The sequence below is a fragment of the Anolis carolinensis genome, chromosome 6 (assembly GCF_035594765.1).
Source record: "Anolis carolinensis isolate JA03-04 chromosome 6, rAnoCar3.1.pri, whole genome shotgun sequence".
Classification (NCBI taxonomy): domain Eukaryota; kingdom Metazoa; phylum Chordata; class Lepidosauria; order Squamata; family Dactyloidae; genus Anolis; species Anolis carolinensis.
In genome coordinates this window covers 11,362,371-11,388,313 of record NC_085846.1, presented here as the reverse complement: position 1 = coordinate 11,388,313, position 25,943 = coordinate 11,362,371, and the positions used below count along the sequence as shown (strand labels likewise).

General features: G+C 40.2%; 3 protein-coding genes across 4 annotated transcripts; 2 read left to right on the top strand and 1 right to left on the bottom strand.

The window, feature by feature from the left end:
- Positions 1–2,436: 2,436 nt before the first annotated feature.
- On the bottom strand, positions 2,437–6,184 carry LOC100568058 (C-type lectin Cal). The gene is made up of 5 exons (XM_016995402.2): positions 5,827–6,184; positions 5,509–5,600; positions 4,775–4,915; positions 3,764–3,878; positions 2,437–2,649 (listed from the first exon to the last, which is right to left on the bottom strand). Exons 1-5 carry the CDS (start codon positions 5,954–5,956, stop codon positions 2,582–2,584), a joined length of 546 nt encoding a protein of 181 aa, XP_016850891.2. The 5' UTR covers positions 5,957–6,184; the 3' UTR covers positions 2,437–2,581.
- A 6,706-nt stretch (positions 6,185–12,890) lies between these two features.
- LOC107983147 (C-type lectin Cal) lies at positions 12,891–15,142 on the top strand. Its single transcript, XM_016995401.2, has 3 exons — positions 12,891–13,089; positions 14,130–14,244; positions 14,915–15,142. Exons 1-3 carry the CDS (start codon positions 12,913–12,915, stop codon positions 14,980–14,982), a joined length of 360 nt encoding a protein of 119 aa, XP_016850890.2. The 5' UTR covers positions 12,891–12,912; the 3' UTR covers positions 14,983–15,142.
- A 3,125-nt stretch (positions 15,143–18,267) lies between these two features.
- Positions 18,268–25,442, top strand: LOC103279580 (C-type lectin). Of its 2 annotated transcripts, XM_062956998.1 has the most exons (7): positions 18,268–18,335; positions 18,542–18,657; positions 19,557–19,621; positions 21,028–21,122; positions 21,212–21,355; positions 21,680–21,794; positions 24,473–25,442. In XM_062956998.1, the coding sequence occupies exons 3-7, from the start codon at positions 19,570–19,572 to the stop codon at positions 24,538–24,540; spliced, it is 474 nt and encodes a 157-aa protein (XP_062813068.1). In that variant the 5' UTR covers positions 18,268–18,335; positions 18,542–18,657; positions 19,557–19,569; the 3' UTR covers positions 24,541–25,442. The 2 variants fall into 2 exon arrangements, with proteins under 2 accessions (XP_062813068.1, XP_062813069.1); XM_062956999.1 differs by lacking the exon at positions 18,268–18,335 and having other exon boundaries at positions 18,376–18,657.
- The last annotated feature ends 501 nt before the right edge of the window (positions 25,443–25,943 follow it).

Genomic DNA, 25,943 nt, shown 5'->3' with positions numbered 1-25,943 from the left:
GATATAATTAGGGTGAGCCAAGCCCATTCATAAGATTTTTACATTCAAGAACCTCCAGAAGTCCACTTTATTCATAAATTCTAGGGGTTCGTTAACAGATTTATATTTAATATTTTTCTCACAATTTTGCAATGCCAACCCTTTCAGATCCCACAATCCCAAAGAGGCCAAACAGGTTGTTTGTCCACCCTTTCTTTTCAATATTGTATCCCGGAATGTCAGTCTAGCTGCACTTGTATGTGTATATATAATTTACATAATCCCATCGTAATGGGACAAAGGAAGAAGCTCCCACACACACTCAAAACATTCCCATAGCCGAGATCTTTACTAACACTATTTCTCTGAAGCTTTTCCCCATTGATAAATTCCCATTTCACTGATATATTTTCTGTTGTCAATGAGAAGTTTTTCCAGCTTTCATTGATATCTGCTGATGAGTAACAGTGCACAAGTCACAAGAGAGATTTTATCCATTGTACTGTTTATCATTCATAATTACTCAAATTCTTTACTGGACCCACTCCTTTGCATGTACCCAAACTGAATTGTTAAGTCAATCAAGAATTCATTTACATGTTATCTCAACACATTCCTAGAGTTCGTGCCTCTCTCAGGGGCAGAACAATTAATGTCCAAAGACTTCAAACCAACAAATGACAGCTGTTTATTTTTGCTTACACAGGACAACACCAACCAGCAATCATATCAGAGGGACTCCCCATCCAATGGGAGCTTGGGTCCTAATTGTGCTATTTTTCAGCCTTATAGCTGTAAAAATGAATAAATGTGCCCTATATTTCCCAATGCCGTATGTCAGATCTTTGGGAGCACAAACTCTATTCTGACATCCTTTTGGACCTGAAAGAATAAACCTTTGTTCTTTCACCTTCAACACGGTTTGTGTCCTGATTTGACATTTGTTGTAGCTCTGGATCCATGGTTTTAGTAGTTACTGAACTCACTCAACATTAAGGTGGCCCTAAGTCAGGTACAATTTGACTGCACATGACAATATGGATGTGTACAAAGGAAGGTGTTGTTAATGTGGGGTTTGTGTATTGGTAAAGGTACTATTGGATATTGTCTAGTTTTTGGCAACAATGAGGAAGACATCGATTGCTATGCTGATAGTTCTTTTGCCACTGAACAGGAATGTAAATCTGTATCAGGTGTAATTGTAAAATTTGCTGGTGATATGTTAGTATGGCGATCTCGAAAACAGAACAATGTAGCACGTAGTACCACTAAATCAGAATATGCGGCTTTATGTGAAGTCATAAATGAGATCCAATGGCTGCAACAGCTAATGTCAGACGTAGGAGAGCAATGTAAAACTCCTATTGTAATCAAAGAGGATTCACAAGCTTGTATCACCATGATAGAAACTGAAAATCTAAAAAACAAAACCAAGCATATAGGGGTTAGATATCACATAGTAAAGCAAATGATTGATGACAATATGGTGAAGTTACAATATTGTCCTACCGAGTCCAATGTGGCAGATTTTCTGACAAAGCCTTTGCCAATCCCCAAACATGTAGAATTAAGAAAACAATTGAATGTAATGAATGTACAATAAGTTGATTCATATGTGCTTAGGTGATGTATATATTTAAGAAGACAAAATTACATTTAAAGAGGGGGAATTGTTAATGTGGGGTTTGTGTATTGGTAGTGTTTAAATGAAATTTGTGTCTTGCCTGTATTGCATACTGATTGCATCATCCAGAGTGTGCTATAGTCTGGAAAGAGTTAATTACTAAGAAGCTGTGATGACCTTGATGTGTGGCTGGAGCTGGGGAGTATCCAGACACAAGTGTGTATGCATTACTGATCTGTTCAGTTCTGTTCTGAGTTGAGTCGAGTGCTGTCTGCTGAGAGTGAGAGTCCTGTGTTCGTCCATTGTCTACAAGTCTGTTTGTCTTGATTATTGCTGAAGTCAGTAAAACTTTGTATATAGTTTTACCAACGTCTCTGGGTGTCTCTTCATTCTGCGTTCCACTGATTCCATCCAACTACTGCTGCGCTGAAAATTACTCTGACAGGTGTGTGTTTAAATAAATGGGTGTGGGGATGTTGGAAATCACCCTACCCTCTTTTCACAAAGTTCTCTCTGCCTCTGGCATATGGCCTCTAGAACCTTCCAGAGAAAAGAATGCAAGCTTTCAAGTGAAGTTCTCTATTTCTGCCTTACAGAGATGCACAAAGGTTGGGAAGAAGGATCAGCTTTTCATGCAGGGTTGAGAGAGGCAGCAATTGTTTTGAATTCCCTCTTTTGCCCATCTATTCACAACAAGCAGCCCTTCCTGATAACCCTTGAAGGAGTATACTGAGAACACTCTAGAGTGAAAGAGAGACCATAGAATATATGCTTGAACAAAAGTTTATTAACTTTGCTCTGTAGTGTAGCCGTTAACAAGGGTCAGAAGAAGAAGGGGACTGCAAACAGAGTCTTTTGAAAGGGACAAGGTCATCTTTACAGATTCATATGGGAAAAAAATATAGTGAATTATCATCAAAGAAGTATCCATCACTGTGAAGTCCAATTTCATCCCAGCACGGTGCTTCACAGGTTGTTCTACAACTCATGTTTGCAGATATAGGCGTTGCGATTCCTGCACTGGATATCATTCCATTCCTTAAAACCTAAAAATTAAAAGACAAAACATATGTTATTTATTTTCTGACTATTATTTTGAGAAGAGGACCTTCAGGATATTGCCAACCTGTTACCATGTCACCTCCTATGTCTAAAAGAAGAGTAAAGCCTCTAGGCCTCATTATTGTAAAATATTTATTTTAGTGGTTAAATTATAAAATGATTGTAAAATTTAGAATGTCATTGGAAGATAATGAAGATAACCTAGTATATGATATGCACCTGGACCTGCATGGAGACAATGCTGTGGAAGATGAGGCACTTTAATGGTCTCCATGGATAGAGGCCAGAGGCTGTTGTGTGGGGCAAAGCACCAAATTGTTAAACATTGTTGAAAATAAACGAAAAGTGATTTAAGATCTGGTCAACTCTTTGAATGCCTGGGTTTACCTTCCAGAGAATGGATGGCCAGGGAGCACACCCAATTATTGGACTGGCCTCTTGTTTCTTTCCTGGTTTATACTGATTTATATAGGATATTGGTAAAATACATTGGCTTTTTTTAACCCAACTTTCTATTCCTGTACTTGTTACCTCCATGGGTTGGCCATCACACACTGGTACAGTGATGAAAAGTCAAATGAACTTCAAGAGTAAGTCAGAAGGTAGAGATCCATTTATTCCAACTGACTATTCAAAATTAAGATTTGTAAATAGAGCTTTAAAGAAGGTGCTGTATTGTTTTATATCCTCAATGGTTTTTTTAAAAAAACATTTTAAGTGTATGTTTTAAATTGAATAAATGTTACAGATTGAGTACCCCTTATCTGGAATAATAGAATCTGAAAAACTCAAATTGTCCACATGAGTGTCACCTTTGCTTTTTTATATAAACAAACATTGTTTTGTGTACAATATTAATAAAATATTATGTATAAAATTAGCACTGCTGTCACCCAACAACTGCCTTTTCCACTCTGTCTAATGGAAAGGCTGGTCCTGCGCATCAAGCAAGTCAACTTTGGCACACAGGCTCATGTTACCTTGTCAAACTGAACAAGTTGGCCATTGCTGGTTTTGACGCTTGCTAGAACTGTAGCTGATCAAACCATGGAAGCTAGATGCTCTTGGTCTTTCTCAGTCTTGTCTTCATTTGCTTACCTGTGGAAAGTCGGAGTTCTACACAGTGTTCTGAGTTAAGGTAGTTGTCGGGCTGGCCACTTTTCCATGCCTTGTAGTTGAATACAGATTCATCAGCCCACCTCCATTTCCTGGTCTGTGGAAAGGAGATACATGATTGAGAAAGTGGAGGGACATTTGGGATGGTGTAGAATACACACCTCAGCTGGAAAGTCCAGTGAGTTACCTGAGAGGAAGCCCTATTTATTGCTGCTACAGAACTAGTCAAGTGATTTGTAATATCTTAAAAGACTATCACACATATTGCAGTAGAATCCATGACTACATACAACTTCCTTAGACGCATGAAACATTGTCTGGTGGATAAGAACTCCCCAGCAGTGCAGATGGATTCTGTAATGTGTGAGGTCATCATGATAACATAAATATCAATATATGGTAGTCTCCCATTTGTTTGGTTCAGTGTGACTACCTACAACAGGGATGTCAAACTCACTTCCATTGAGGACCACATCAGCCTTATGGTTGTCTTCAAAGGGTTGTCAAATCCATGGATACAGAGGGCCAACTGTATTTTTTAAAAATTATTATCCAGTTTGGTGCCTCAGACATTACTGTATGACAATTCCCATCACTTTTGATTCTGCAGCCACCAGTAAGGTAGGCTTTTAGTTAGAAATCTTCTTTCAAAGAACTGTCACCACAAAATTGCTAGTGTAGAAGGGGAATCCTGCTAAAGGAGAGAAAAACAGAAGCATCCAACTTCTATGGGTGGCTCCAGTATAGCTTTTCCAGTAGAGGAATTCCAAAGCATGGGAATAACCCTACGTTCCTCAAGATGTGACCCATGGGAGGACTAGGGTGAGGAGCAGGAATCTAATCCTGGTATCTCTCCTTTAATACACTGAGACTTTCATTGAAAACAGTGGAGATGATCAATGTGGGACTTTATAAAATGCAAATGGAATTCCATCAATGAGGGGGTTGCTACACATTAATGAAACCTCAGAAAAGTAGAAGAAAGAGGCTTACCTGACGAACAACATGGAGCCCAATCCAGACATTGCTTGGTTCTTGTTGGTAAGTGGAGATGTGTTCAGCCACCAGAAGGGTCTCTGCTTTGGTGAGGACAGAGGCAAGATGGGCCCCACGGCCATAGCTCTGGCACTCAATCTGAGGAGGAAGAAAAAAAATCAAAAGTGTCCACCATTGTCATATTTCAGGACTACTACAGAACCATCTTTTAAACTCATTGAATCCACGAATTTCTGTGTGGAGCATAGTCTAATGGAAAAGGTCAAGGCTCAAGAGATGCTTCATACATGTATATCTCAAACTCATCTCCTATCCAACTCCCCCAACCCACTTTTCAAACTCCTCAAATAGCTATTCCATGGCTAGTGGAGAGTGAGAGAAGGGGTCCTAGAGAACATTATATTTGCTTTGGCCCCACCAATAAGTAAATAGGTGGATACTTCTGCAATGACCAAAAGAGTAATGGAGTAAGCCCAACAAATGCCATTGAAACTCAAATATTTAGTAATTCTGAAGGGCTTACACAATTGTTACTACCTAATAAGGTGCCAGCCCTAATAAATATTTTTAGGTCTCAACCTTCAGATGTTTTGGACTACGATTCCCTGGGGTTTCTTACAGAAAGGACAATGAGAATTATAGTCCTGAACATTTAAAGGATCAAAGATTGAGAACTACTGTTGTGGATGATACATTCATTCATGCCTTGGCTGAACAGAAACACTTCTTACCTCAGCCTCTTGCCATGTCAACTTGTTATCGAAATAGGCATAGCAGTTGCCCTGGTTTTGAAGCCATTCCCTGGCACAGGTGTCAGCTTTGGCTGCATAGAAGCAAGAGGTCAGAAAGAAAAAGGAAAGAAAAAAGAACCAGGGGTTTACCAGAATTAATAACAACATCTAATAGAAAACCCGATCTGACCCATCCCCTAATAGTATAGACTCAAATTATTAATTTTTCTCCACAAATTATCCTTTTTTGTGATCAGCAATGATTCATCCTTATTAAAGGTATGCATGGTGTTAGCAATATTGTTTAAAGGGACTCACTTTCTGGGAAAGAACTGGAGATCAGGAAGCCAAGAAAGCAAAGACTTAATAATTTGAGGGACCTCATCTTCTCGTTGGCCTTAAAAGTGGAGAGAAAAAGAAGTTTTATTAAGTTCATTGAATCCTTCATCTTATTTCACAATGTAAAGACAATAGGTGAGTTAGATTCTGAGCATCATATATGTCAGTCACCTCAAACACCTCCTATTGGATGGAAAACTATAATAAATGCAAATTTTGTGCTACGAGTAATAGAAACCCTTCTCCATATTTTGGTTTCGTCCAGTTCAACAACAAGTTCCTTTATGGATCCTTCACCCATTAAATTCTCAAGAAACCTGTATTGCTGTATTTTGAGCAATTTTCTAATTTTACCCAGGCTGGGTAAGTCAGACTTAGAATCAATGAATCATAGAATTGGATGACACCACAGGAGATATCCATTCCAACCATGCCTTGCAGGAAAACATACTTGATGCATTCCTCACAGATGGCAATCCAGGCTCTGATTTAAAAACTACAACGAAAGAGACTTCAATACCCTACAAGACTTTGTATTCTACCGTAAATAGTTCTTCCTTCCTAATGTTGCAATGGAATCTCTTACTCTGAGTTTGAATATGTTGCTCTAAGTCCTGGGAGCAGCAGAAAACAAGCTTGCTCCCACTTTATTTTAAGATCATTTCAAATATTTCAGCATGGCTACTATGTCCCTTTTGTAGCCGGGCTGTGGCGCAGCTGGCTAGTAACCAGCTGCAATAAATCACTACTGACTGAAAGGTCATGAGTTCAAAGCCCGGGTCGGGTTAAGCCCCCGACCATTAAATAGCTCAGCTTGCTGTTGACCTATGCAGCCCCGAAAGACAGTTGCATCTGTCAAGTAGGGAAATTTAGGTACGCTTTATGCGGGAGGCTAATTTAACTAATTTACAACACTATAAAACTGCCAGCAAAACATGAGGAAAGGAATGAGGAAGTACAGCCACTAGTGGACGGTGAAGCAACAGCTCCCCCTGTGGCCGGAATCGTGAAGCTGGAAAAATGTTAAATGCCTCTGTGTCTGTCTATACTGTATGTTGTTTGTCTGTTGGCATTGAATGTTTGCCATATATGTGTTCATTGTAATCCGCCTGAGTCCCCTTCAGGGTGTGAAGGGTGGAACATAAATACTGTAAATAAATAAATAAATAAATTTTGATTGCCATCTATTCCAGAGAGTTCCAGGGGCTTGTTTCTCGGCATGAAGGTTAGTTTGAATCCATGCTCCTTATTAGTGCTAGTATATCTTTTCTGGTAATCTTGACAATTTGGGTATAAAATATAATTCATTTTCTCAAATTGAGATGGCTTTATCAAACTAGAGAGTTTCCATCCTACAAACCATTGCCTGAAGTAACTCCTTATTCTCAAGACTTGTCAGTCAACTCTCTGTGGTTCTACTCACCTGGTGGCAATGTTCTCCTGAGTGGACAGGTGTGGTGGATACCAGCCTTGGGACCTTCTCTGATGGTGGTCTCTCCCTTTCTGGTTGCCTCTTATATACAGTAGTTTCCAGATAGACATGATGTAATACAAGGATGCTTCAAGGAAATCCCGGTTCTCTCTCTTCAATTTTTACACAATCTGGGGTCAAAGTGATTAAACTTACTAACCATTTTCATTGCAGAAAGGTCACCTTGTTCCTCTCTTCGCTAGAGAAAGTAATGTCAAACTCTCCCCACTCTACATCTCTGTGTTTGGATGTGGACCAATTATTGATGGTCATCTGTGAAAATGTTCCTTTTCCATAATCCATTTGATTTTAGATCTAAAGAGTGGTTTGATTCTAGATGGGGACACTTTGGCCCTTCCTCTCAGTATCAAAATCCCCTCACAATACAGAAGTGATAATCTTCCTCTGAATATTGTAGTCTGCTATGATAATTTGTGAAACCCATGTTGTGTTGATCTTTTGCGCCAATATTCAAGAGCCTCAATAATTGAACATACACCAGTGACTACCAAAATGTTGTCATACGCCAATCTTCACAAATAATGGCATCCACATGGTTCAACATGTCTGGAGAGTTGACTGTGGCAGGACATCCAGCACACAGCACATCACAGAACTCGGTTTCTGCACTTCCTGATGTTTAAGCTCTCTTAGTCTCCTGCCCAATAATGCTCCTATTGACTGCACAACTCCTACACATTGCACACAAACTTTCGGAGATGTTCACCACACTTTCATTTTTGTTAGCCAAGAATTCAATTACAGCTCATTGCTTCTAATGGGAGTCTGCAACAAACATAATTTTGCCAGTTCACTATCTGTTGGGATGACTTGAAATTTGGTACACACATGGGAGAAACATCAGATTTCAAGCATTCACAAGTGTACTTTCTATCTTTGTTATTGGCAGAGAAAACAAATGTGGGATATTATTTTTTTTAATGATCTTGGTACTATGGCACAAAATATACATCATCATCATCATCATCTAATTACTTATTAATCGCCCTCCATCCACGATGCTCTAGGCGATTTACAAGATAAAATTGTAAAAGATAAAAATACATACATACAAATATTAATAAAATTAACATAGATTAAAAGCTCTAGTAAAGAGCCAGGTCTTGAGTGCTAGGGTAAAAGGCCCTAACTCACGCATGGCTCTCATGTAGGGCGGCAAGGCATTCCATAAGGCAGGGGCAGAAATAGAAAAAGCTCTGCGTCTGGTCCTTTCCATCATGAAAGCAATATTCAAGTATTTTCACTGTCACTGCCATGTCATTAAAATTCAGTAGGACAGCAGCATTCCTAAATGAGAAGGTGTCCTATTTTGGAGCTGCTACTATATTGGAGCCCTCGGTAGCACAGTGGGTTAAACCGCTGAGCTGCTGAACTTGCTGACTAAAAGTTGTGGTTCAAATCAAGGGAGCGGGGTGATCTCCCACTGTTAGCTCCAGCTTCTGCCAACCTAGCAGTTCGAAAACATGCAAATGTAAGTAGATCAATAGGTACCGCTCCAGTGGGAAGGTAACGACACTCCATGCAGTCATACTGACCACATGACCTTGGGGGTGTCTACGGACAACGTCGGCTCTTCAGCTTAGAAATGGAGATGAGCACCAACTCCAAAAGTTGGACACGATTAGACTTAATGTCAGGGGAAAACCTTTACCTACCTTTACCTACTGTATTGCTAAATCTTCATGGCCTGACAGTAGCAATAAAGGGAATTCCTCAGTGAGTTACACCGATGAACTCTTCCCCAGTTAAGAGAATTTGGCTGGAGCTAGAAAGATCTGAGCCCATGCAGCTGGAACTGGGTTCAAATTGCCCAAAGCTCTCTCTTGAAAGTCAGCGTCAAAGATTAATCAATCAAAAGTGAAATTAGATTTGTATGCTTTACATCACGGTGCTGTGCTAATGTACTTTGCATACTCTTGATCTCAAGAAGAAGGAAATATCACACACATCTTCTAATGCCATCTTTTCAAGAACAAACTAAGAGGAAATGTCAAGTCCTACATTTGTGAGAACATCTTCTATTGCATCTTTCATTCTGTCTAAATTGTGCCCTATTCTGCCCCTGCTTTCCTGTTCATGCGGTCACCTTTTGTGCAGAAAACAGTTGAGTCTTTAATGAAATTCATAGCCGTAGACACTTCGTTTTTGTAGGGATTAGGGGCACAGGACCCCTGCAAACGTGGGAAAATTACAAATGGAAAACAATTACAATTGACCCTCATTTGAAAACAATGCCCTAAGCAACTGCAGCTGATAATTAAGGTGTCACATTTAATGATATCATGAGTATTGGCCTTCATAGCATCATCAGATACTGTCTGTTGGGACAATATCACATTGGTGTTTTAATCCTGGCACTCTCTCTCAGCCTTGGCTTCCCTGAATTATATTTCCCAGGATCCTGCAGAAAGCAGCCATATGATAGCAAATTAGATGCAACCACTTTAAAACGCTAATGTGATATCAGTTGAGCTGCATCTCCAGGTGTTTTGGACTCCATCGTGGATGGAGGGCGATTAATAAGTAATTAAATGATGATGATGATGATGATGATGATGATGATGATGATGATGATGATGACTTCAACTCCCAGAAATCCCAGCCAGCTTACCAGCTGTTAGGAACTGTGGGAATTGGAGTCCAAAACACCTGGAAGCCCAAAGGGTGGGAACCACTGATCTACACTGTAGAATTAATGCCATCTGTCATCACTAAAACTGCCATGGCTTGGCGAATCCCAGAAGTTGTAGTTTAGTAGAGCACTAGCACTTTTTGGTAGGGAGTTTACATTAGGTTTAAACCACAACAATTAAATATGGTAAAACTGTATTCATTGTACAATGTAGAAGCACCCTCGGACTCAAGTGTTGGCCACAAAATCTCAGAGCATGGGATGCTTTTGTCCGGGCAACCTTGGTGTGCCGTCAAACGTGGTTGAACTGCAACTTGCAAAAGCCTCAACCAGCAAAAAGCAAAGTTGAAAGATCATGGGTGATGCAGTATCAAAATGTACAGGTTGTTCCCAGGTTACAAAAAAAGATTCTGTAGGTTTCTTCTTAAGCTGAATTTGTTGGAAAAGGTACATTTTTGAGTGTAACTCAAGATATATGTGTGTGCGCACGCATGTGTTTTGTATAGCATAGAGAAGAATTAACACCTTGTGATGTTTGTTTGCTTTCTGTGCCCTTGTTGAGAAGATTCCACCTCACTTTCTGTCCCTGTGATAAATGGATTTTTTTTTTAAAAAAAAAATCGCTTCTTGTGAAAACAAGGATTGGTGCTAAAGCTTCAGTGGAGACACCTTTTTCCCATGATAACTCTTTCAGGAGTGAATTTCCCTTCCGAGGGGTAGATTTCTCTCACCTTCCTGTTGTAACTATGAATCATTTGTAAATTGGATGTTTGTAACTCAGGGACAGCCTGTACAAAGGGACAAAGTTTTCCCACCTAGAATCCAATCACCCTTTATATCTTTAGAGCAAATGACCATCAAATATTGGTCCACATTCAATCACACTCAAGGATACAAGGAGAAGAGTTTGACATGACTTTCATCAATGAAGTAAAGAACCACATGATATTCTTTTCTGTAATGAAAATAGTCAGTGTTGTAAACTGTGTTCAATCACTTTGACCTCAGATTGTGCAAAAAATGAAGAGCGAGAACCAGGATTTCCTTGAAGCATCCTTGAATTGCACCATGTCTATCTGGAGACTACAGTATATAAGAAGCACCCAGAAAGGGAAAGACCATCAGGAGAAAAGGTTCCAGTACTGGTATCCACCACACCTCTCCACTCAGGAAAACACTGCCACCAGGTGAGTAGCTAAGATGATGATCCTTAAAATGAGTATTGGAGAACCATGGGTAGGGGATGAGCCACAAGTTTTGTTATGAGGAGTTAGTTCAGACTATAGTTTATAGAATGAAATCTTTGTGGTTTGATACAGCTATCTGAATTTGAGACCAGCAATGGTGTTTTATACCCACGGTTACCAGAAAAGATATGCTAGGACTAATAAGGAGCATGGATTCAAACTAAAACTGATGCCAAGAAAAAGGTCTCTGGAGCAGAGAAATAGATAAGGGTAACCCAAATGGTTAACAGCCTAGAAGCCTTATAAGAAGCGGCTTTGAGAGTTGTGTATGTTTAACCTGGAGAAGAGAAGGTTAAGAAAAGACATGCTAGCTATGTTGAAATATTTGAAAGGATCTCACACTAAGGAGGGAACAAGCTTGTTTTCTCCTGTTTCAGAACATAAAGAAACACAAACTATAGGATAAGAAACTCCACTGCAACATTAGGAAGACTGTCCCAATGGTAAGAGCTGTTAGACAGTGAAATAGAAAGCCTTGTAGAGTAAAAATTTTAGGAGTGCTTTGAATGAGTATTCCTGCAAGACAGGCATTTGGACTGAATGCCTGTTGGATTCTCTTCCAACTGTATGATTAACAGATTCTAGGTCTGAATTATCCAGCCTTGGTAAATTTAGAAAGCTCAAAATACAGCTCGTTCTGTCAAGTACACACTCAATGGCATATATGATTGAATCATGACACTCAAAATCTAACTCACCTATTTCCTTTACACTGTGAAATAAGATGAAGGATTCAATGAATATACCTCTTGAACTTCATAGAATTTTTTTTTGTTTCAACTTTTAAGGCCAACGAGAAGATGAGGTTCCTCAAATTCTTTAGCCTTTGCATTCTTGGCTTCCTGATCTCCATCTCTTTCCCAGAAAGTGAGTCCATTAGAAAATATTGCTGGCATCCATACATTTAATAAGGACAAACTGTTGCTGATCCTTTTGTTTCACAAAATTGGATAATTTGGGGAGAAACTCTGCAAGTCTATACTACCAGGTCAGATTGGGTTTTCTTCTAAGGGATATTGTTATTAATTCTGCTAAACTCCTGGTTCTTTTTTCTTTCCCTTTCTGACCTCTTGCTTCTATGCAGCCAAAGCTGACACTTGTGCCAGGGAGTGGCTGCAAAACCAGGGCAACTGCTATGCCTATTTTGATAACAAGTTGACATGGCAAGAAGCTGAGGTAAGAAGTGTTTCTGTTCAGCCAAGGCATGAATGAATGTATCATCCATAAGAGTAGTTCTCAATCTTTGGTCCTCTAAATGTTCAGGACTTCATTTCCCAGAATTTTTCACCATTGGTCTTATGGGAAGGAATTTGAGGAAATCAAAGTCCAAATAATCTGAAGGTTGAAAACCACAAGTCTAAATGAGGGCTGACAGTGAGTTACAATGGTGTAAGCCTTTCAGAATAATTAAATATTTGAGTTTCTATGGCATATATTGGGCTTACTCCATTGTAAGACACTCTTTTGGTCATTGGAGAAGTATCCACCTATTTCCCATTCTCCGTGGCCTCTTCTCTGACTACCCACTGGCCACTTGGGGAGGTTGAAAAGTGGGTTGGGGGAGCCAGGCTGGAGTTATACATGTGTGAGTCATCTCTTGATTCTTGATCATTTCCAATGGACTATGTTCCCATAGCAATTAATGGATTCAATGATTTTAAAAGATGGTCCCACACCAGTCCTGGTGGTAAAATATGACAATGGGAGACACTCTTCTTTTCCCTTCTCAGATTGAATGCCAGAGCTATGGCCGTGGGGCCCATCTTGCCTCTGTCCTCACCAAAGCAGAGACCCTTCTGGTGGCCGAACACATCTCCACTTACCAACAAGAACCAAGTAATGTCTGGATTGGGCTCCATGTTGCTCGTCAGGTAAGTCTCTTTCTTCTACCATACCAAGCATTCATCACTCTGTAGAGACCCCAGCTTGATGGTATTTCATCTGCATTTTAGCAATTTCATAGATTGAGTCCTATATCGATAAAATCCACTGTTTTCAATGTGAGCAACAGAAGAGGTGCGGCAGATTTTGTAACCATTTTTCAGCATTTGCTATAGAGCCCTCCCTCTCACCTTAGCACTCCTATGGGCCATGTCTTGAGGGACACAGGGCTTCTTGGTGGCTGCTCCCAGGCTTTGGAATTCCTTTTCTGGAGAAACTAGACTGGAGTCACCCATGGAAAGTGCATGCTTCTGGTTTTTTATCATTCGAAAGGATGGCTTTCCACCTCAGTAATTTAGTGGAAACCTTTATTTGCAAGAAGCTTTCCATTTCTAACTAAGAGTTTAGCTTACAGATAGCTGCTGAGCCTTTGCTAACCCTAGATATAACATTAGAAGCAAGCTAAGTGTGTTAAAGCGCTGAGCTGCTGAACTTGTGGACCAAAAGGTCGCAGGTTCAAATCCAGAGAGCGGAATGAGCGCCTGCTGTCAGCCCCAGCTTCTGCCAACCTAGCAGTTTGAAAAACATACAAATGTGAGTAGATTAATAGGTACCGCTCCGGCAGGAAAGCAATGGCGCTCCATGCAGTCATGCCAGCCGCATGACCTTGGAGGTGTCTACGAACAATGCCGGCTCTTCGGCTTAGAAATGGAGATGAGCACCAACCCCCAGAGTCAAATATGACTGGACTTAACGTCAGGGAAAACCTTTATCTTTATTAATGTCAAAAGTACTTACCGCTAAGCAACTATACTATATCTAATAACAAATTGGATACTTCCATATACACTGCTGATATGTATGTTTTGATGATGACCCGCACATGGCAGAATTCACCTACAAAGACGGGGAGTTCTTAGCCACCAGACAATATTTCATGGATCTAAAGAAATGTCACTGAACTGTGTATCCTATCCACACAGTCCCAATTGTCCCTTCACTTCCTCAATCAACTATCTCCTTTCTACAGTCCAGGAAATGGAGGTGGGCTGATGAATCAGTCTTCAACTACAATGCATGGATGCCCAACCAGCCCGACAACTACTTTAACTCTGAGCACTGTGTAGAACTCCGACTTTCCACAGGTAAGCAAACCAAGAAAGAACTCAGAAAGATCCAGAGTACTTGGCTTCCATGGTGCCTAGTGTTTTATCAGTTGCAGTTTTAGCAAGAGTCAAACCAGCAATGGCCAATTTTTTCAGCTTGCAGAGGTAACACGAGCTGATGGCGGTTCAGCTGAGGCCAGGTGGCAACATTTGACTACCTCCTCAATCTTCCCTTAGGTGAAATCCCTGATTCACAAAAACAGTCCAAGAATTGGGTTTCTACCTGGCCACCCATTTTCTAGAAAGTAAAACCAGGATTGCAAAGGAGCAGTCAAACCTTAAACAACCTCTAGCTTCATCTCTATCATGTTCAACTTTCTGGTGCTCTGCATCATATGCAGTAGACTCTGGCCTCTATCCATGGAGGCCAGGAAAAGTGCCCCATCCTCTCTAGCTTCATTTGTCATGCAGGTCCAGGTGCATATCATATTCTTATCTATATAAGGATATCCTTGTCACCTCCCCATGAAGTTCTGGACCCTATAATATTTTCTCTCATTCAACTACTGAAAAGGATTGACAAGTCTGAGGGCTAGAGGCTTTACTCCTCTTACTCTGATATTGGTAACGAGTTGACAATATCCTGAAGGTCCCCCCACCAAAAAAAAATGAACACAAAATAGCATCTGTTTTGTCTCATATTTTTTAGGTTTCAAGCAATGGAATGATATCCAGTGCAGCACTCGCAATGCCTACATCTGCAAACATGAGCTGTAGAGCAACCTGGATTAAACTGGACCCGACCATGACAAACTGGATGGATAGTTCTTTGGCTGATAATTCACTATGGCTTTTCCCCCATCTGAATCTATAAAAGATGACCATGTCCCATTTGCATCTGCTCTATTTTCTGACCCTTGTTAATGACTACACTACAATGTGAAGTTAATAAACTCTTGTTTATGCATATATTCTGTTTCTCTTTTTCTCATTCTAAAAATATCAATCCACCCCTACAAGGGTTACCAGGAGGGGCTGCTTGTTGTGAATAGTAGTGCAAAAGGGATTTTCATCAACTGCAACCTCTTTTAACCCTGCAAGAAAAGCTGCTCCTTCTGCCCAGCCTTCATGCATCTCCGTAAGGCTGAACAGAATCTTTCTTGGCCTGAAAGCCTGCAGTCTTTTATGGAAAATGTTTTAGAGGCCACATGCCAGAGGTGGGCAGAGCTTTGTAAAAAGAGGATGGGACCATCTGCCGCATTCATTCCCACACCCATATATCCATACACACACATGCACATTCATTCATATATATCCACACAATTGTTGGGTACCACCAAGTTGTATCTGACTTAGGGCAAGCTTAAGGCAAAACTATCATAGAATTTTCTTGGTAAGATTTGTTCAGAGAGGGCTTGCCATTGCCTTCCTCTGATGCTCAGAAAATTGGACTAGCCCAAGATCACAGAGTGATATTTGACCCTATTCTCCGGGAGTTCAGCATTCAAACAACTCCATCACACTGATTTAGAACATATAACATATCCAACTCATAACCATGAATAATATCAATTCATCCACTCACACCTGCAAGAGAAAGAGTGAAATGAAGAAAGAGGAATTGAAATTTTACCTTCTTTCACTTCCATTGACTATTATTAACATTATTAACATTAACTCATTATTTCATGAGTGTCTTTCACTTGGATCAAGGCTGGGAATAACAACAAATTATTAAACAAGACATAGCTTCAGCTGAAAACAAAATATCAGTTCAAAAGAATGTATAACACCAATAAACATTATAAAAATCAGTCCATACTTTAAAATTCATATTTTAAAAATCATATGGATAGGACTGGTGGTTTTGAATACTGTTTTAAATTCAGACTGTGTGTTCAGCTGTCAAATCTGTTCCAGCAATGTCATTTCATTGAGGGTAGAAGAAAGAAACATCTTTTGGTTGATAGTTATCAACCTAGTCTTGAAGAGTGAAGTAAATTACTAGGAAATGGTAATTTCCTTCCTTTTAGCCTAAGAAGATATAACTTGGCCAGGGGCACTCAGTGGATTTCCATGGCTGAATTGGCATTGAGACCCCTGTCTCCTGGCATCCCATTCCAACACTCAAACCAGTACACCATAGGGCCACTTTGAAATTGCACCCTGATGGCTCTCATAGCACAATTCTTGTTAGCTACTAACTCTTGTAACACTGGTAAACCACCTTTGATTACCTCAAATAACGAAAAGCCTATGAAGAGACAATCCAAAATAGAGCAAGGGGTACTGCTGGAAGACAAAATGCCTGTGTCAGAAGGCACTAAACCAGTCACTGGTGAAAAGCTAAGCAAAACTATTGTGTTATGTCCAAGGATGCAACTGGACTAAAGATGGAAGTGAGTTTTCAGCTGCTGATGTGACCATATGCAAAAGGAAGGTCTGAAGATATTGTCATCTCACTCATTCAGTCATCTCCGACTCTTCGTGACCTCATGGACCAGTCCACGCCAGAGCTCCCTGTCGGCCGCCACCGCCCCCAATTCCTTCAAGGTCGAGCCCGTCACTTCAAGGATACCGTCCATCCATCTCGCCCTTGGTCGGCCTCTCTTCCTTTTTCCTTCCATTTTCCCCAGCATCGTGATCTTCTCCAAGCTTTCCTGTTTCCTCATGATGTGGCCAAAATACTTCAGCTTTGCTTCTAATATCCTTCCCTCCAGTGAGCAGCCGGGCATTATTTCCTGGAGGATGGACTGGTTGGATCTTCTTGCGGTCCAAGGCACTCTCAGGATTTTCCTCCAGAACCAAAGTTCAAAAGCGTCTATCTTCCTTCGCTCAGCCTTCCTTATGGTCCAGCTCTCACATCCATAGGTTACTATGAGGAATACCATTGCTTTCACTATGAGGACCTTCGTTGCCAGTGTGATGTCTCTGCTCTTCACTATTTTGTCAAGGTTGGCCATTGCTCTCCTCTCAAGAAGTAGACGTCTTCTGATTTCCTGGCTGCAGTCTGCATCTGCAGTGATCTTCGCACCTAGAAATAAAAAGTCTGTCACTGCCTCCACGTTTTCTCCCTCTATTTGCCAGTTGTCAATTGGTCTGGTTGCCATGATCTTGGTTTTCTTGATGTTTAACTGCAACCCAGCTTTTGCACTTTCTTCTTTCACTTTGGTGATAAGGCTCTTCCTCACTTTCAGCCATCAGAGTGGTATCATCTGCATACCTAAGGCTGTTAATGTTTCTTCCAGAAATTTTAACTCCAGCCTTGGATTCGTCAAGCCCTGCATGTCACATGATGTGTTCTGCATACAAGTTGAATAGGTAGGACGATAGTATACAGCCCTGCCGTACTCCTTTTCCAATTTTGAACCAGTCTGTTGTTTCGTGGTCTGTTCTTACTGTGGCTACTGAAGATATACAACACTTATAATAGAAATATGGCGTTGACTCAATAAATGAAGCAAGAGCCTTGAATCTGCAGGACCAGAGCAGGGCTGTTAACAGCGGGATCTTTAGGAGGTTTCTTTCCAGCACCTGTCATCATGCCTCACACTGTCTAATGGTAAAGCCATCCCTAAACTTCCTGATCTTGCAAGACTGCAGGCATTCATATGAAGGATGAGACAGCCGTGTCCACCATCCTTGCTATTTATTGCTTTCTTTGCACATTGCATTTATATATCACCTTGGCTGTCTTCCACCATCCTGCTTTATTCTTACAACAGCTCTGTGAGGTGGGCCAGTTTGAGAGCTCACCAATGAACTTTGAAAAGGAGTTGAAGCTTGTGACTTTGTGGAATGCGAATGTGGACTCTCCAAACCAGTTTAGAGTTCTTCTCCTCAGCTATCATGTCCCAGTACAACTACAGGCTTAATTTCATATGACTTTCAGCAGACACATCTTTTTACTTGGCTATATCTATTTGTTGTATCTGCAGTCTCTTGCCACTTGATGCAGACTAGGCCAAAGGAGACACTTGCGCCGAATGACATTTTGAGGCACTGGATTGTTATCTGTCATAACAAGAATGCCTTGTGATGTTGACACCTCCCACCTAGTCAAGGAGAAAAGCCCAAGGTTGAGATGGGTCACATCTGCCATTTTCAGGATGTCCTTGTAAAGTACTAAAGTGAAATAAACCACAATTTGGGATCATTTTAAGCATTTTCATGTTGTTTTTGAAAACTTATTCTGAGGGATATTTTTTAAAACCAGATTTGCCTGCTCTCATGCCCTCTGTTTTATTTTTAAACACCCTCTGGCTAACTGTAACTTGCCCTTACCTTGTGCAATGAGGGAACTAATCTATCACAGTCTGTCTTTGCCTTTTCCCAGATTTCAGCCACAATCCAAGCAGAGTCCAGATAAATGTAGTTCTGTCAGAGACATCTTCAGCAGGACACAGTGAAGAGAGCCAGCAACAAATGACAAGTTTCGTAGTTGGGACTTAGGTGAGTACAAAATATATTTGTTTGCTTTCATGCAATGTACAGGTCAGAGAGCTTATTATTCATCTTTCTACATGGTTTATAAACCCATGCCAATAGAATACATTTTCATATTCTGAGTTTAATTTTGTGTTGATGTTGATTTTTAGTTTGCCTTTAGTTTGTAAGGGGCCGCAGTGGCACAGTGGGTTAAACCGGTAAGCTGCAGAACTTGCTGACCAGAAGGTCGGCGGTTCAGATCCATGGGATGGGGTGAGCTCCTGATGTTAGCCCCAGCTTCTGCCAACCTAGCTGTTCGAAAACATACAAATGTGAGTAGATAAATAGGTACCTCTCTGGCAAGAAGGTAACAGTGCTCCATGCAGTCATGCCGGCCACATGACTTTGGAGGCGTCTACGGACAACGCTGGCTCTTCGGCTTAGAAATGGAGATGAGTACCAACCCCCAGAGTCAAATACGACTGGACTTAACGTCAGGGGAAACTTTTACATTTACTTTAGTTTGTAAGCAGCCTTGAATCCCAATCTTGGGCAAAAGGCAGAATGTTGATGGTGCTGGCATATTTTTCGCAACCCTATCACGGTCAGAATAATATCTTGTGAACATATTCAGTCCTCAGTAAGGCTATTTTATATCTCCTTCCCCCACACAAAGGCTTTTTATACCAAAAGTTTGCAATATACTTGCCATTATCTCCCATCTTGTGCACAGATAACACTATTTTTGTTGTATTTGGGTAGGTACTGGTCCCTGAACAAGAGAAATGGGAACATCATTTTTTGAATGCCTGATTCACTTTCTAGGATCTAAGATGTTTGTCTTGGCTCCAAGCACTCTTGTTAACTTCCCTATCTTTTCATGGCGTCACTTGATTTCTTTTCTTCTTTTTCTGCCTCTTTAGGTGAAGAAAGAAAATGAGAGCTTTGATTTCTGTCAGTCTTTGCCTGCTTGGCATCTTCATGAGAGGTGAGTTTTCACTGGGATTTTTGGAAAGGCATTCATCTGATGGTTTACCTCCTTGGTATAGAGACAGATATGAAACAGAAATGCCAAGCAGATAAAAGAGTGTCAATGCAGTGTAATAGTATGAGTGTTGGGCTTAGACTCTCAGAAACCAAGGTTTGAACCCCTGTTCAGCCATGATAACTCAATGGGAGATCATGGGCAAATCCCACTTTCTCAGCCTCAAAGGAAGGCTATGATAAATTTGCTCTAAACAAATCTTTCCAAAAAATACACCATGAGAGCATTACCTTGGGGCTGCAAAAATCAGAAATGACTTGAAGGCACACATCAGCAACAAGAGCACATAAAAATATCCTGCTAAGTAGTACGTGATTACTGAATGCAACATTCCTCATGCAAACGATAGGTTGTCAAGGACCAGAGTTCAGTAGCACTACACATGTTCTGTGTGCAGAAGGGTCCAGCTTCCACCTTTATCCTCTCCATTACCTGGTAGGAGAGTACTCTGTCTAAAACCTTGGTGAGCTATGCAATGCTCAGTGGTTTTATTCAGATTTCTGGGTTCTGAGCTCAGTTACTTTTCACTGATCTCACATTTATAAATGGTGGTGATATCGAAGAAGAATAAAATAATGGAATATTAATTTCTTGCTTGAAAGATCACACAGAAACTGTGTGCAATATGATTCCTACTAAACTACAGCGATCCCCTTCTTTTTCACAATTTGTTTTTGGGTGTTCCACTTTTTTGACAGATTTGTATTATAGCCATGTTCCACCCTTTAGTCCTCTAGGAAGCATTTCAGTTGCTTCTTTGTCACGGTGCTTGTCAGCTTGGTGCCATCCAGTGTTTATTTTTGCATTTGCAAGCTAACAAAACCCCTGGGTTTCACTTTTCAACCAATTCCTTTTTCTGACTTAAGTCAAGTCCCCAACCCTCAGATAAGCCCAGGCTTCCTGTACAAAACAATTAGAAAACCAATAGCTGTAGTGTGTTTTCTTGTTGCATTTCTGGGCCAGAAGAAAACTTACCTTTTTTAGGGATGTAAAGGTAAGGGTTTAAAAGAGACCAGATGGTGGTTAGGGAAAAGAATGGGAAACCCCCTATGTAATCCCTCCCCCCCCCCCCCATTGAGTCTCCTTATTTTTCTCTACAAGAAATGGAAAGGTAAGATGCAGAAATAATAAACGAAGAAGATAAGTAGAGGAGAAAAGAGAAAGAGAAAGCAAGAGCATTTCTCTTGTTACAGTTTGCCATGACTTACACTTAACAAGCCAGGACATCTAGCCCGGCTTTGTGAGCTATTAGAGGTTCCAGAGACAATGCTTTTTTCCCAACCTTTGCCCAAAATATATCACCCTCCCTGATGCCCTCTTTCTTTCTATCTTTTCTCCCTATCTAATAGCCACAGAAGCCGATACTTGCCCAAGGGAATGGCTACAATACCAGGGCAACTGCTATGGGTTTTTCCACAAGTTGTTGAGTTGGCACGAAGCTGAAGTAAGATTGTTTTCCTTTCTTCCAGAATTAATGGCTTGTGTGAAATGGAATAGTCAAGGATAGTATTACATTTTTCCTGTTTTCCCCAGATTGACTGCCAAAGCTATGGCCGTGGGACTCACCTTGCATCTATACTCACTCCGACAGAAACCCTCATTGTGTCCAAGTACATCTCTGCTTACAAGAAAGAAAAACACGTGGATGTCTGGATTGGACTCCATGACACTCGCCATGTAAGTTTTGCCCTCCCTGGCTATTGAAATCAAGCACCAGGCAGGACATGGAAGGACAGGCAGGGGGACAGCAGAAGCCATGGGGCAAGCCAGTTAATTAAGGAACAGCTACAAACATGAAATAATCAAATCCATGGAAGAGAAACTAGCGAATGTGGGCACCCAAGAAAGTCTGCCTCTATATAGCATAATAACTTTGGAGGCAAATGAGGAAAATGGTGCTATCTTCATAATTGTGTGAAGATCAAAAGCATGTAGCATTGGAAGCAGAACACTTCACTCAATGGATCTTGTGTTTCAATCTATTTCCCCCGGTTATTATAGACTGGGATCTGGAGGTGGTCCGATGAATCAACATATAACTACAACAACTGGATGCGGCGGGAACCCAACAATCTGTGGAAATCTGAATACTGTGTAGCCCTGAGAGCCTCAACAGGTGAGCCACTGATAGGAAACTGCATAGTCTTAAGGAATTCAGTAATAGCAATGACATTCTCTGCAAAGAGAAGAGGTGAAAGAGAAGGACAGAGTTGAAACCAAATGGGGAGTGATTTATTTTGCAAGAATATTGCCCCCCACCCCACCCCAGAATAAATTGATGGTGCAAATGTTAGTGGAACTTAATCTGAATTATGAAGCATCTGTCCAAGGTGCTGAATATAGTCTATTGGTAGGATCAAATACCCTGGATAACTTCTTTAAAGTTCAGACTAAAATCAGGAGAAAATACAGCACCCAACTGATATTAGGGGCAGTGGCTGCCAGGGTTTCCTCTTGCAAAAGGCACCAATCTTTTAAGGAAGTGAACAATTATCTGGATGTGTACACATGCCTACTATAGCCACATCCAACATCACAACAAGCCAGAATTCAAGAGGATGCTGTCTTGTCAAGTATAGAGCAAAATGCTGGTGCAAAGCAGGCAATGTTCCCATTTCTATTGGAACAGCTGAGCAAATAAAGAGAGAGTCTGGTTTTTCTGATTTGTCACCCTGGTATGAAACTCTTCTCTGTCTGGTGTGTCCCCTGAGATATTAATGCAGGGTTTGTTTTATGGTTAATTCTCTGGATTACACTATGTTACAAAATTTCAAAAAAAATCTGTTCCTGGTTTGAAAGTGTTATTTCCTGTTTAATTGAGTGGTACTTTGAAAGTAGTTGTTATACTCCAGAAACTTTGTTTTTGTGGCTGCCACAAACTTTATTGAATTTGTTGAGACTCTATGAGATATTTATTGAAAAATGATATGTCTTGCAGGATGTCCTGCAAAAACAAAGTTTTTGGGGTTTAATAAACTTTTTCAATGTTTTTATGATAGAACCAATTAAAACTTAACATTTATAATCCAGAAACAAAAATGTGTTGCATAGTGCTATGGGAAAAGAAACAGCTTTTTGAGCTAGCAGCCTTCTGGGTTACTATGTCCCAAAAATCATGAATGGAGGCCTCTTCCACACAGTTGAATAAAATCCCATATTTTCTGCTTTGAACTGGGATATATAGAAGTGGACTCAAATAACCCAGTTCAAAGCAGGTATTGTGGGATTTCCTGCCTTGATATTTTGGGTTATATGGCTGTGTGGAAGGGCCCTGAGGGTCTGCAGTTTTTTCAGCCACTCACAATACAAGCAGGAGGAATTAGCCAACATGCATCAGGGTACTGCTTGTTTAGGCATTACTTAGCTTATCATGGCATTTGCCATGTCTGTTTGCCTAGCTGCAAAAATCTGTTGTAAACATTTACCCAGTATGCAGCTACATGTGCTCTCCCATGATGGATAATAATAATATAAACATGAATTTTTATTTCTAACCCGCTCTCTCTCCCCAAAAGGACTTAGGGCGGTTTACACATACAAAAGGCAAATATTTGATGCCGTATACAATCATAAAAACAGAAGCAAATACACATAAAACCTAACAAGATAAAAAGATAAAATACAGATCATAATTTAAAGCACATATAAAATAAACTCTATGGGAGAGGTGACCTTTGGACCTCCTAAAGTGCAATAACCAAGTACTGTTCAGATGGAATCTAAAGATATAACAAATAGGTATGCCTTAGTAGCAGTTAGAAAGGGGAAGGTTTTTTCCCCAATATTCATCTGTTCCTCCATAGGCTATGGAGCAAAGAAGAGCTTTAATATATTTTTTTTAAGGAGGGGAGGAAAGGGGCTGTTCTCACTTCAATAGGGAGGGCGTTCCAGAGAGCCGGAGCGACCACAGAGAAGGCCCTCTCTCGTGCCCACCAGCCGTGCTTGGGATGGGGCTGGGATCAAGAGGAGGAGAAATACGATTAAACTGTATTTCTGTTCTTATTTGGCTTATTACGACATCCAAATCAGTTGGTCTGTCTGTCTCTGTCCTATCTCTCTCTATATATGTGTGTGTGTGTGTGTGTTTCTCTCTATTTGCAAAAGTTTAAAACAATTCAAAACTATCATATCAATGCTACATCTCTTCAGTTCTAAGATGCACCCCCCGCCAAACACCTGTAAAACCAGGATACGTCTTAGAATCGTGTGTTATATATACAAACAAAGCAATTTTTTCTGCTTGTGGTACTGACATAAGTATGCATCTTACAATTGGTGGAGTCTTAGGGCCCTTCCAATTTTGCTACAGGTTGTAGATCCAGTTGATGTAAACGGAATTAAACTGTTCATATTGATTTTAAACAAATGTGTCTTCACTTGTCAATTTGTTTAATATGCTTTTAATCTACCATATTGCTTTGATTCTTAGGGCCCTTCCACACAGTCATATAACCCAGAATTTCAAGGCAGGAAATCCCACAATATTTGCTTTGTGTTATCTGAGTCCATACTGACATATATTCCAGTTCAAAGCAGATAATGTGGGATTTTCTACCGATATTCTGGGTTATATGACAACCCAGTCAAGAGTCACACCAGGTTAGAGATCCTAGCTTCTTGATTCCACTTCCATAGGATTCCAATGAAGACAACAAAATCCATGACAGCTGGAAAATTCTACTTTAAAATGAACAGAAACCCTGTTATAAAGTAGAAATGAATTTTTGAATCAAACAATGGCTTGAAATATGTTGAGATGTTTGATTGGAACCTGTGTTTTCTTTCCCATCGCAGAACACAAAGGATGGATTGACGCTGTTTGCAAGAAACCGAAAGCATACATGTGCAAACATGAACTCTAGAGAGAGATGTAGTTTTAAAAGGCCATTTTGCACACATCACAAAACCCCAAACTTTCCTAAACAAGGCAAGGTGGCCTAGTAGTTTGGGATCAACCTGCAAAGAGGTTCTCATTCACCCTGAAGCTACAATAAAAACAGGAAGGAGCACACGTTTCCCCACAACCTTGTAAGAAACTTTAGCTCATCTCTCAAAATAGCTTCAATATTCAACCACAAGGATAAAATTTCTGTCCTGTGCATAACATGCAAATTGGCATATATAACATTCACAACAGTGTTGTTTGGAACAGAGAAATACATAGTGCTACGTACTAGTAACAATTAACAGATTTGATAGCATTGTGCTTGGAAAAATGGGAGCTGAACTAGAGGATCCTTTGGGTGTGCTTCTGGAGAATACTTTAGAGATTTGAAAGCATAACATACACACAGAGAGGCATGTTATACGTTATGTTATTTGAGAGACCCAAATTTAAAACCTAGGACAAGCAGCTGCTTATGATAAAAAAAAAACTAAAAAGAAAAATATACATTTTAGATAGAATTGGAATTCCTTTCTCCAAGACTGATAGAAACCATCTTAAAAACACACTGCCAGAAGATTACAAAAATATAATAATATCTAAATGAAAGAGCATATTTTATGTAGTAATAGTGACATGTAATTTTATGTTAATTTCTTGCTATCTGGAAATTGTTCTGATGAGTATGCATAGTGCAGTTTGTTCTATATTATGTGATGCTGTCTTCACATTGTTTTTCATAGCCAGTCACAAGAGTTTTAGATAAATACACAAGGTTATAAAGTCCTGTTCAGATTAACATGCTTTAGAAAAACTGGACTTAAGGGAACTGTTGTTCTCCCTTCTTCAGACTGCTAAAATTAAAGGCGATGATTGATTTCCTATGTTTGAAGTATTTTTAATCAAAATTCTCAATAAGAAATTGATTAACTATTCAGTCATTATTTCAGTTTTAAAAAAATATGGTATATGAGATCTTGGCTTCTTGTTAGCATTTACCTAAAAGTAGCCTGAGATATTTTGTTGATTTGCATGATTAAAAGCATTCCCACACTTTGGCCTCTGTGTCCCCTTCTTGGCAAAGCAAAGCCTGACGACACAGAACACAAACATTGGCACAGAGAGCAAGTGGCCTTGTGTACAGAATGACATTTCATGTAAACACTGCCGATACGTTAAAGGGGAAAGTGTGTGAGCTGCTCTGCTTACCTTACTGCATTTGTATTGAGGCATATTATTTATATGTGCTAATCCACACAAAAAGCAGAGAACCACATGGTCTATCTTGAATTATTCGGCAAAGACATACACATAGGGCCTTTGGGGAAAGGAATTGTGGTTAATATGGGTTCCTGTCTCTATATATCAGGGGTGGGAAAA